Here is a 12,570-nt window from a genome sequence, read left to right on the forward strand (position 1 = left end):
TTCTGTTCCTCCAGCAATAGGTTTTCACAGAAAAGAATTCACCCCTCAATAACATATGTATTGCTGACTCATTAGAGGGAGGGGACGGAAAGAGAACAAGACGTTCCTAAGTAAAATACAGGCAGTCATAGCTGCAGCAAACCCATTTGTGCACTTTTTAAAACTTTGAAAGTTGGGACATTACCAAGAAATGAAATATTCTTCACTGACTATATCATATTACTACACATTTTTTGCTATGTACAACGAGCTTTACGAATAGAAATTTCATTGTATATTCATTTGAAAGTAGAGTATTTATTTTAAATTTAGTACAACAGTTATGAAATACATATTTCACGGCATTAAATTATAATAGATTTCACTGGTACTAATGTATAATGATATGAAATATATTTCCTAACATTTATCTGACAAATGAAACTGGTGCCTTTTAATTTTATTTTCCTGATTTATTTTTGGCATTATTCATTCTAGTTGTGTATCCAAGTCACAAACAGAACTGTTCATCTACACAATAAAATGATACGTGAATCTGTGAGAGTTTATCCTTGCTCTTTTCATATTTATTTGAGTGAAGACAAAGAAAATTGCTTCATTAGAGTCAACAATGGGAAGTTCCAAAAGAATTAATCTTTTTAGGAAGTTACCCTGGCCATTATTGTAATTCCTTTAATGTCGATATGAAAACCATATTTGAAAAATGGTTTTGTCTTATAATAGTTGAGGCAAGTTCAAAATGCATTCCTTGGGATTAGCAAAAAAAAAAGACTAATTTTGATGTGTCTAACAGTACTAAGATGAAGAAAAACCAGATATGTTACCCTTCAAAATCAATAGTTCTGTGATTTGACCAATATTTTTCATCACATGCTCCCCCCCCCCTTTTGCAGTCATGATGAAATTAATTAGAACTGTCAAAACCTTCAGATATTATTTAAATAAGTTTTTATCAATTTCCCCTTCGATAAAATATAATGGGCTGTAACTGCAGTCTAAGAGATCTTTTTTTTTTTTAAATACATTATGTAATGCAACCAAGACTGTAGCATATAGTACAATATGCTATAATATACATTATTATACAACCAGTTTTCTTAGAAAACTACAAAGGAAAAAACTAAAAGAATATACCTAGTATATCTTACATTTTTCTCTTCTCATCTCAACAACTGTAGCACTGAATATAACCTACTAAGTCACCATGCCAAATTAACTGACACCACAATACAGAAAAATACTACTATGGGCACCAGTTCTGTCTTTGAAATGATCACTATTTTTCAGCACTGATTTCATAAAAAGATGTCAATGAAATATAAAAATCTGATTTTCTAGCCTACTTGAATGTCATTCCATCAAGAAAAAGTTATACAGCAGGATGCCCATCATTTGAAAATTTTAACCCAGGTATAGCATGCATGAAGTTCAAATCTGAGTTAAGTCTCCTCATAAGTTGCCCCAGATGAATAGTTTTTCAATAGTTAGGCTATCTCCTGTGTCAAAACAGGTTGTGGGAGACTGAAATAAAGATAATTAATTGCAAACTGCCCTTGCCTACTCGTATTTTAATATAGAATAAAACATAGCGATGAAGATAAAATCATACTATTTTAAAAAATTCAGCAAATTACCAAATTCAAGTATTATAAATTTAACAGTACTTGCTGTTAAATTTATGATACTTGAAATTATGAAGAACTATTTAGTTCTTATAAAGATGTTGACCAGAAAAAAGTAGTCTAATTTATTTTGATCATGTTTCACGAACGTATCTGATGGGCATTTTGCTGCAGTTTTGTGATTATTCAGTTATACTGTACATAGATACACAGGTACATACACGTGCACACAGTTACCATATGATGTTCCCAAACCAGTATTAAATTGTGTATCAAATTCTCTAAATCCACAAATCACGAAGCTTTGGACAATCCAGTGATAGTTTCCTTCAATTTTTTTTTGTAATAATTCTGCTGTTGATAATGTGACTATCTGGGAATATATCTCAAAAAGTCCCAAATCTCCATATGTTGGGAAAAACAAAATTAAAATTTGCAAAACAGTAATTTATGTGTATTTATAGGATATAAGAGTTTATACTTATGGCTTTTTTTTTTTCAATCAGGGAATTTTATAGCACAAAAAAAAATCTTTTATTCATATTAGCATTTCAGCAGAAACAAACTTTCTCTGTGAAGAATATTTGCCAGTACCATATATCAAAAAAGATAGTGGCAGGACTTAGCACTCCAAATCTTCCACTAACTTTTTAGATCTGAGTATTACCAAACAGATCTTCAGTAGTCGTTTCATTCTGCTGATTGTTTTAACTTTAAAAACTAAACCTCTTTCTCATATTTTGAAATAATTTTAATTAAAAATAAAGGACTTTGCACATGCCATTTCCTTTGGTAACTTCCTAAGTACTATCAGATATCAAGTTTGCTATTAGTAGCAATCCTGAACTCAGCAGTTCAAAGGGAGAAAAAATTTACTTTACCCAACATAAAGGAGATTATTACCATTATCTGCTCCCAGCAGATTTTCCCTTTCAATGAAGATGGAATGTATTACAAATGAGCAGGTGGTGGTGAATAAGGAATACTATTTCTGCCACCTAGATCAGCCAAAGCTATGTGATTTGTGGCAATTTCCTAGCAACCAACCAAGTTCCTCATGCCAAATAAAATGGCAGCTCGCTTATTGGCAAAATAGACTATAATCAATGATATAATGAAGATCACAAGTCCAACTGCCAGTGTCAGGCCTTCTTGTAACCTGCTTGGCTGAAGAAAGATACGGACCATGGTTTCTTCCCATATACTTTCTGTCCACGTTGAGTAGGTAGTAGAATGCCAATCATCCAGTACATAAGCAGGGGAAATTGCAGCTGTAAACATTACCGTTGATTTCATGCAGATTCCAGATATATTGGGATCTGGTCCAACCATCCAGTCATACTGATATATCTGATCTTTTACATCGGCAATACACTGTTCCCTGGTAAGATTGTTAACTTCTTCACCAGTTAAATAAGCAAGAAGATAGCGGGTGAAAAGAGTAATTGCATTCATACGATGACCTCCACTCTCTACACTAACATACAGAGGATATGGATCAACACGAAGTCTTTCTGTTTTATCAGGATCGGCTATTGTGCGAAATAAGTCGCAAGAAGCATTTTTTAAGTAGCATTCCAGAAGACCTTTTACTAGTGTTTCATTAGATTTTATAGCTTCGTTAGTTTTATTTGTCAGTAATGTGTAAATTGTACGGGACACACCAGTTGCCAGGTTAGCAAGTGTAGCAGCCAGGTCAGAAGAATTCAGAGTCTCCTCTGTATCAAACATACTATTATAATACTTGTTAATAAACATATCTTTATGATCTGCAATAACAATGCCAGCAATGTTTTCATCGTGGCGCAGAAAACTCTGAAGGGAAGCTGGTGGCAATGGCTGTGGTGAATGAGGCACTTCTTTAAGACTTACCCCACTTAGCTTACCCTGTTTATTCAATTCTTCAATAAGATTTAATACTGAAGCATTTACCTTTGAAACTTGCCTTGAAATTGGATCTGTGTGAAGCCAAAAAGTTTCAGATTGTTGAGGTGCTAACTGACTAAATTCTATAAAGTGAGATATATGATGAAGTCCAATTAAGGCTGGTTGGCTTGTGTTGTTATTTCCAAGTTCTACAGGAAACATATCCCTTTGCATATCGTAAACAATTCTACTTGATCCAATGTAATCAAAAGCCTCACCATTAAATATAGCGAAAAGAACATTCATGTGTGAAGTAATATCACTTCTCCATTTTGCAATTGTATCAGCCACGGTTAACAAAGACACTAATCCAGTGACTGCTGTATGAGCACCAGGTGCAAGATTATCAAACAAAGAAAATGCATCCAAACGGGCACCCACTACAATAATAGAACGATTGCTTATTTCTTCCGATTTATTGGTTGGGAATAGAGTTGTTATTACATTTCTGTCACTCAAAGGATCGCAAACTTTCATTGGGTTAAGATTTGTAACCAGTTTACTGCGTCTCATGCATGTTGAACTATCTCTGGCAGCCAACATGGCACTTTTCAGCTGAGCAGCACATAAAGGCCATTTTTGGGCAATGCCAGGTTTGTTGAAGCGATTATAACAGTCCAGTCGTAATTTATTTATACTTGCTTCTTGTGTAATTAGAAATACTGGCATTTTCCAGTCTTCAAACATCATATTCAGTGCTGGGTTAGTTGGGTTCCAGTTTAATTGTTTGCAACCGGAATATTCATTATCGACATACAATCCATGATTTCTGTTTGGACAAGACTGGTCTGGAGAAAAACTAGACATATTACCTTTCAAAACCAACACACCCGTAACTCGACCAGAATCTCTCAAAAGGGTCATGTTCGCCATGTCGAAAAAAGCAATCGGAATAACTGCAATATAAGGAGGATTAGGTCCTGTTTCAGTAATCCACTGTACGTCGCTTTGATTATCAACGATATGAACTATTCCTATATTACCACTACGATGAGATGCACACCCTATTTGATGTGTAGCATTCAATCTTCTAAAACAAAATAAATTTCCTTGAACAGTTTCGTAAATCTTCAGGCTCGTACGATCTGAAAACACGCAGTGACAAATAAATATAAAGAAATACGAAAACTTTGACATATCGACAACTTTAGATCGGTTTGATAAATTAAAATACACATATAATCAACCATGTACAATCTCGCACCAGTATAAAGAAATATTGTCAGTCACGCTTCACTTTTCTATAAGGTAAGCCGATTGGATATTCGTATGTGTTTGATTTATATTTTTAAATTGTCTTTTAATTTAAAAAAAAAAAGAAAGAATGGATTTTATTAAATAATCAGTTAAAATAGGACAAAAACTAAAATTATAAAATAAACGAAGTAGCGAGGCTGCTAATATCAACAAATCGTCCCTTTCGTAAGCATGTTTGATGACATGCGTCAACAAAAACAGGCGGTCTTTAAATTTTCAGCTGACAAAAGCGACAAAAATTAATTTAAATATAATAAACTTCGATAAATATTTTTGTTTTACAAGGAGGAAAGGAACGATAATAATAACTAAAGGCTTTTTATTTATTTATTATTATTTGTATGTGCTGTGTATAGTCTGCAAGCGGTCAACTTTTGGCTAGTTGCATATTCCATTTGGGAGGATGCAATTTCTTATGAGGCTAATCGATTTACTAAGCGTATTGGGTTTGAACAGTTAGCCATATGGAGTTGGTAATATTAAATATATAGAAATTTTGGATAATCCACGGGTGGTCAGTTTGTCGCTTGAAGAACTGACTTGTTTTCGGAAATTCGTTTAAACCCTGATGTTCAACTTGAAAAACAAGTGAAGATAAAAAGTCCTTTTACTTTTCATAAAGAGTAGTATTTTAGATAGGGAAGTGGAATTATTAGATAGATTTGCAAGTGGTGTATGGTATCATTAGGGGAAGCATATTGACAGATGAATTGATTATGCCATAAAAACATTTATTATTATTGATGCTAAATGATGAAAAGAAAGAACTGTCCATTCCATCTCCTCTAATAATTTGACCAATCATTCCTTAAATTTATTCAAGCTACTTCTTGCACAACAAGATGAAAGTTTATTTGGAAAACAAAAAACTCAGTTACAAATCACCATCAACTCCTCTCCCAATCCTCATTTGGAATGGACTGGGCATATCTTCCAAAGAATTAGCAAGTGCCTTTGCAGAAAAAATGTTCTCCCAACTATATGCAGTGGGTATGTATGATGAAGCTTTTAAAAAAAAAACTAAAGAAGCAGTTGAGAGACATAAAATAAACTGTAACACAAACCACTTGCTACCTTTTTAACCAATCATTTACAGTGTCAAAATTGCAGCAATCTTTAAATAGCTCAGTTATGTTGAAAAAGTTAAATACCAATGCCCTTTATTCCTTGCTGATTTTTCATTTTTTTTTTTTTTTTTTTTTTTTTTTCAGTTGGATTCTCTTCAAAAATTACTACCCAATTTCTTGGGGCTATTCAGTTGTGCTGGCTTTCCTCAACCCATGAAAGGACAAAATACATCTATATATTTACTGATCGATTTCTCTTTCCAGCTATCTTTTAGCATTAGCATTAGTAGAGGCATTTGATGCAAGAAAGCAAGCTTATGTAGCATCAGCCAAAAAAAAAAAAAAAAACCACTTCCACTTCACCCCTCTGTTCGTTCAAAATACCTGTCCAGCTGAGCCTTAAACTTATTTAGGCTATCAACCTCCACCACAAGGGATGGAAGCCTGTTCCACCAACCAACCACCCGCTGGCTAAAGGCAAATTTCCGCACGTCCATCCAACATCTGTCCTTCCTCAATTTGAATTTATGCCCTCTCAGGTGATTTTTCTGAGCTAGAGGAAGAATCCCATCAGCATTGAGCATGCTTAAACCATTCAAGGCTTTATACACCTCTATCAGATCACCTCGCTGGTGCCTAGTCTCCATCTTGGCAAACCTTAGAGAAAATGATCCACTTCGGGCTAAGTAGTAGTAGTAGTGGCACTTGATGCAAGAAAGCAAGTGTAGGAGCTTATGCAGCATCAGCCAAAAAAAAAAAAAAAATCACACCATACCCTCCAATTGCCTGTCCAGTTCCTCCTTAAATTTATTTAACCTATCAACTTCCATAACGACAGATGGAAGTTTGTTCCAGCAATTAACCACCCGCTGGCTAAAGGCAAATTTCCGCACATCTATTCTACATCTATCCTTTCTTAATTTGAACTTATGTCCCCGTAGGTTCGTATTCTGAACAAGTGGGAGGATCCCATCAGAATTCAGCACGCTCAACCCATTCAAGGCCTTATAGACCTCAATCAGATCACCGCACAGGTGCCTAGTCTCCAGCCACTGCAATTTGCAGAACTTAAGCCTCTCTTGGTAAGAGGATCCCTTCATTCCCCTCACCAATCGTGTTGCTCTTCTCTGTACACGCTCAAGCAAATCTACATCCTTCCTAAAATGAGGCCTCCAGACCTGTACGCAGTACTCAAGGCGTGGCCTGACCATTGCCTTATACAGAGGGACAATCACCTCCTTTTCCCTGCTAGCAAAATTCCTATATATCATTGACAAAACCCCATGACCTGCCCTAGCAGCCTGTCTACATTGCTCAGAAAACTTCATATCTGACTGCACAATTACTCCCAGGTCTTTTTCATTTTCTACCACCTTAAGTGTAGTACCACACAGTTGGTACGTTTCTCTGGGGTTACTTCTACCCATATGCAGTACTTTGCATTTGCCAAGGTTAAACTTCAGTTGCCACTTCTTAGCCCATCTGCCCAAATTATCTAGATCCTGTTGCAGTAGCACACTGCCATCACTGTCATTAACAACCCTGCCAACCTTCGTGTCATCTGCAAACTTCGACATTAAGCCTGATATACCTTCATCAATATCATTGATAAATATACAAAACAACAGTGGACCCAACACCGAACCCTGTGGGACTCCACTAATAACATTAGTCCACGAAGAGCAGCACCCATTGATTACCACCCTCTGTCTTCTCCCACTTAACCATCCTTTTATCCATTGTAGCAACTTACCCTTAATACGATTCTGCTCCAACTTGTACAGTAGTCTTCCATGCGCAACAGTGTCAAAAGCTTTCCTGAAATCCAAGTATATGATATCAAAATTATTTTTTGCATCCAGTTCCTTTGTGACCACATCATAATAACCAATCAAATTTGTCAGACAAGACTTTCCCTTAACAAACCCATGCTGTGTCTGAATTATTGCTGCAGTCTTGTCTAGATGATCCTGCAATGCATCTTTAACCAGTGACTCCATTATTTTACCCGGAACAGAAGTTAAACTAACTGGTCTGTAATTATTCGTGTCACCCTTCGAACCTCCTTTGTGAATTGGGGATACATTTGCACATCTCCAGTCCGTGGGAACCTCCCCTGAATCCAAGGATGCTCTCATAATTATGGCTAAGGGTTTGCTTAGTTGCTTTGCCGCCTCCTTTAATATAACTGGATAGATCCCATCCGCCCCAGGTGCCTTTCTTATGTTTAACTTCAACAATTTCTCCTCCACTTTGCTCTCAGTTATTACAAAATCATTAAGCACACTGCTACAATTTGATAACCTATGATAGTATGATAGTGTCTACAATCATACTCTTTAATGAGTGAAATCAGTATGGACTTTAGAAAAACAGATCCTCTTGGATCTCATGGTCAAATTTGAGGCAACATCCAGAATGCTTTCATCTAAAAATTGCACATTGCCGTGGTATGTCTCAATATGCAGAAGGCCTTTGTCACCTTGTGGCGTTCTGCTGTCCTTTGAGATCTGCACATGCTCGGCCTATTGGAATGTTTACCTCTTTTAACCTTCCATTATTCCTGCCCTCAATTTAACAAAGATGCTTGCTTAGTATCTCTGAGACACCCCTTTTTCTTTTAATTATAAATAATTAATTTTTAGCTTTTGTACTGAATAAAAAATAGTGATCTATTAATTATGATTTGCTAAACTCATTTAAAAAATATTGAACAAAAATATACAAAAGAACCAATAATAATAAATTTTTTATAATATTTTTTAAAATTTTCACGGTCACTCATTCCCCAGATTGAAGCTTGAATGCTTGCATGGCATCTGGCAAATGCAGCTTGAAAATTAGTTAGACACTTGTCACTGATATCTCACAGATGCCACATGGGAATAGAAATTGCCTAGGATAAAGATACACTTTTTCTTGCCTGCCATCTGTTAAACACCACACAAAAAATAACTCATAATTCATTGTATATCAAAATTAAAAGAAAAAATGCTGTATAACCAATTAGAAAATATTGGGACAAATGTACATGGAGGGATTCGATTTGATGTATAAATTTAAAAAATAGAAAAATTTTAAAAATGACATGCTGGCATCAGAAGGCTAATACAGAGTTTCCTGCAGTGCTGTATTTTTCGGGTTCTTTATCAAAATACTCTCTCCCAGTCTTTCACCCAGGAAGAAGTCCCAAAAAACAGTCCTGATACCGTTGAAATATACCTATATGCAGGTGATCTTGCTATTTCAAACCTGATCAACATTGAACGACAACTGCAAGGTTCAATAAGTAAAAGAGAAGATGGTGAAGTTAATTCTTCCCGAAGAATTAACTTCACCATTTTCAACATGCAGGCTTTGATGACCGTTTCTCCAATTGAGAAAGGTTTTTTTTGTTTGGCAATTTCCAATGCAACTTCATATGATGCTTGCACTGCTGCTGTGCTCTGTTGCTGAAAACTTCCTATAGGATCAAGTCTCTGACATCTAAGACCAGTTTAATGGTGTCGAAAGAACTCCAAATCCTTTTTAGTACACTGGTGTGCAAAACTTAAGGACCAGTCAGGTTTTCACCTGTAGCTTCTCTTAGGAGTGGCCTAGATATGGGAAAGGCATACCAAAGGAACTTTATGAGGTACAGAAATGATGAAAGAAACAAAACGGTACAGAGGGACTTTATTCAAAAATGGCAACATAGCACTGGCTGCCACGATACAGATGCATCACTGCAAAAGATGGAACAAAGAGAAGTGGTTCTCAGTAGGAGATATGGCCACCCCTAATGTCGATGCAGGCTTTGCACCGCCTGTCCATACTTAGAACAATGTTGTTGATAAGTTCTTGTGGTAACATCGTCCATTCCTCTGTCAGGGCATCTTCAGCCGGTGAACATTTTCCAGCGGGTGTGGGCATATCACTAGGCATCTGCAGTGCGATGGGATGTGACATTATCATCCATAAACACGAACTTGGGGCCAATGGCACCTCAGAACAGATGCACACGGGAAAGGATTACCTCAGTACAGTAGCGTTCACCAGTTACAGTACCGCCTTCCAGTATCTGGAGTTGTGTATGTCCATCCAAGATAATGCCTCCCCAGATGAGAACAATTCAACCGCCATATCAATCCCTTTCAGTGATATTTGCAGGTTGATACCGTGTGCCAACCTCTCGCCAGATTAGCTGACATCCAGAATCGCTGCTGAGACTGGATCTGCTCTCATCATAAAGATTACCTTACCCCATTGTGCTGCTGTCCAGTCCTTGTGTTCGATGCACCACTGTAAATAGTCTCCGATGGGCAGGTTTTAAAGGGACACAGCACAGTGGCTGTCATGCAAGCAGTCCACGTCTGTGGAGTTGCCTGGCCACAATAAACCATGATATCCTGCATCCTGTGCAGCTGGTTTTGAATGGATCCCGCTGTCCCTCTTGGCCTGTAGGAGTATATAGTGGTCGTCATTGGGCATTGTTCTGAAGGCCGACCACGCAGCACGTGAAACGATGCTATGGGCGATATCGAACTCTACAGCCACACTCCTCACACTTCGAGCTTCCCAATATTCGACCCTGGGTAAAGCCATCCAGATGTTCTCTACTGGCCATTTCATTGTCTGCAGCACTGTATGAAACCAATCGAACGTCTGTAACAATCATGCTTACCATTCGGTAATTTGCACATAACTGCTGAACTGCTGCTTTTATCTGCTTATGTGAGCCCACTCATCACAATTCCAATTTTTGCATGTGCACCAGCTTTATAATGAACAGCCACAGTTATGCAAATTGCCATAAGCTGTTTCATTTGATTTTGTGGTTGTAACCTTTAGAAATAGTGTTGGTCCTTACGTTTTGCACACCAGTGTATAATCTCGATGCTTTGTCTCTAAATGACGTTTCAGTTTTGAAGGTTTCATAGATTCAGCACTGAGAACGACATTGCACAAATTGGATTGTGGCTTCTCTATGCCATTGCTAATCAAGGTGATAAAGCCAAATTTTAGAGTCTTCTAAATATTTATGTTTTTTCTCCATGGGTACGGATTTAGCACAGACAGCATGGCCTGATGACTACCTACTGATGCTCTTTAGATTTTAGAAAGTGCAAGCAGTAGCTAACCCGCACTTGACAGCGATTGGCTGGTTTCTATGATGCCGCCAACTAAAGGTGGTTGACTATTGGCGAACTAAGTTCATGCCAGTTTGCATTCGATGGCCCATCTCGAACATTAGCATTAGCATTAGTAGAGGCATTTGATGCAAGAAAGCAAGCTTATACAGCATCAGCCAAAAAAAAAAAAAAAAATAAATAACCACTTCCACTTCACCCCTCTGTTCGTTCGAAATACCTGTCCAACTTATTTAGGCTATCAACTTCCATGACAAGACAAGGGATGGAAGTCTGTTCCACAAACCAACTACCTGCTGGCTAAAGGAAAATTTCCGCACATCTATCCTACATCTGTCTTTCCTCAATTTGAATTTATGCTCTCTCAGGTGATTATTCTGAGCAAGAGGGAGAATCCCCTCAGCATTGAGCATGCTCAAACCATTCAAGCCTTTATACACCTCTATCAGATCACCTCGCTGGTGCCTAGTCTCCAGACACTGTAATTTGCAAAACTTAAGCCTTTCTTCGTAAGAGCACCCCTTTGTTCCATTCACTACTCTTGGGGCCCTTCTCTGTACTCGTTCCAGCAGCTCTACATCCTTCTTGAAATGAGGCCTCCAGACCTGTATACAGTACTCTAGGTGTGGCCTGACCATTGCCTTATACAAGGGAATAATCACCTCCTTATCCCTGCTGGAAAAATTCCTATATATCATTGACAATACACCATGAGCTACTCTTGCAGCCCGTCTGCACTGATCAGAGAACTTCATATCTGCCTGCACAACCACCTCCAGGTCCTTTTCATTCTCTACAACTGTCAGTGTAGTATCACAGAGTTGATACGTTGCTCTGGGGTTGCTGTTTCCCATATGTAGTACTTTACATTTGTCAATGTTAAACTTCATTTGCCACCTCTCAGCCCATCTGCTCAACCTTTCCAGATCCTGTTGCAGCAGCATAGTGTCAGTAGTGTCCTTGACAACCCTGCCAGCCTTCGTATCGTCTGCAAACTTGGACATTAAGCTTGATATACCATCATCAATATCATTTATAAATACAGAAAACAATAATGGACCCAATACTGAACCCTGAGGGACTCCACTAATAACATTAGTCCACGATGAGCAGTGCCCATTGATTACCACTCTCCGTCTTCTCCCTCTCAACCACCCCTTTATCATAGCAGCAATTTGCCTCCAATGCCACACTGCTCCAGTTTGTGCAGAAGTCTTCCATGTGCAACAGTATCAAAAGCCTTTATAAGATCCAAGTATATAATATCAAAGTTATTCCCTGCATCCAGTTCTTTTGTGACTGCATCATAGTATCCAATCAGATTGGTCAGGCAAGACTTCCCCTTAACAAAACCAGGCTGTGCCCGAGCTATAACTGACGTCTTGTCTAGATGATCCTGCAGTGCTTCTTTAACCAGTGCCTCCATTAATTTTCCTGGAACAGAAGTTAAACTCACAGGTCTATAATTACTTGTGTCAGCCTTTGATCCTCCTTTGTGAATTGCTTCACATTTGCACATCTCCAGTCCATGGGTACCTCCCCTGAGTTCAAGGAAGCTCTCATAATTAT

The 12,570-nt window shown here is 37.7% G+C and overlaps 2 protein-coding genes across 2 annotated transcripts in view; one reads left to right on the top strand and one right to left on the bottom strand.

Moving 5' to 3' along the window:
• Nucleotides 1–2,110: 2,110 nt before the first annotated feature.
• Nct (Nicastrin) lies at nucleotides 2,111–4,739 on the bottom strand. The gene has a single exon (XM_090389296.1). It carries the CDS (start codon nucleotides 4,683–4,685, stop codon nucleotides 2,658–2,660), a length of 2,028 nt encoding a protein of 675 aa, XP_090245422.1. The 5' UTR covers nucleotides 4,686–4,739; the 3' UTR covers nucleotides 2,111–2,657.
• A 481-nt stretch (nucleotides 4,740–5,220) lies between these two features.
• The window catches only part of LOC150075248 (proteasome subunit beta type-4-like), an 80,433-nt gene continuing 73,083 nt past the window's right edge, over nucleotides 5,221–12,570 (top strand). Inside the window, exons 1-2 of the mRNA XM_090388412.1 lie at nucleotides 5,221–5,251; nucleotides 5,567–5,795. Of these exons, the coding sequence (XP_090244538.1) occupies nucleotides 5,221–5,251; nucleotides 5,567–5,795 (260 nt within the window). The remainder of the gene's footprint in view (nucleotides 5,252–5,566; nucleotides 5,796–12,570) is intronic.

The sequence above is a fragment of the Mastigoproctus giganteus genome, chromosome 14 (genome assembly GCF_048544385.1).
Source record: "Mastigoproctus giganteus isolate SK-2022 chromosome 14, ASM4854438v1, whole genome shotgun sequence".
Taxonomy (NCBI): Eukaryota; Metazoa; Arthropoda; class Arachnida; order Uropygi; family Thelyphonidae; genus Mastigoproctus; species Mastigoproctus giganteus.

Excerpts from the sequence above, each read along its gene's own strand:
- Nct (XM_090389296.1), bottom strand. The coding sequence starts at position 4,685 with ATGTCAAAGTTTTCGTATTTCTTTATATTTATTTGTCACTGCGTGTTT.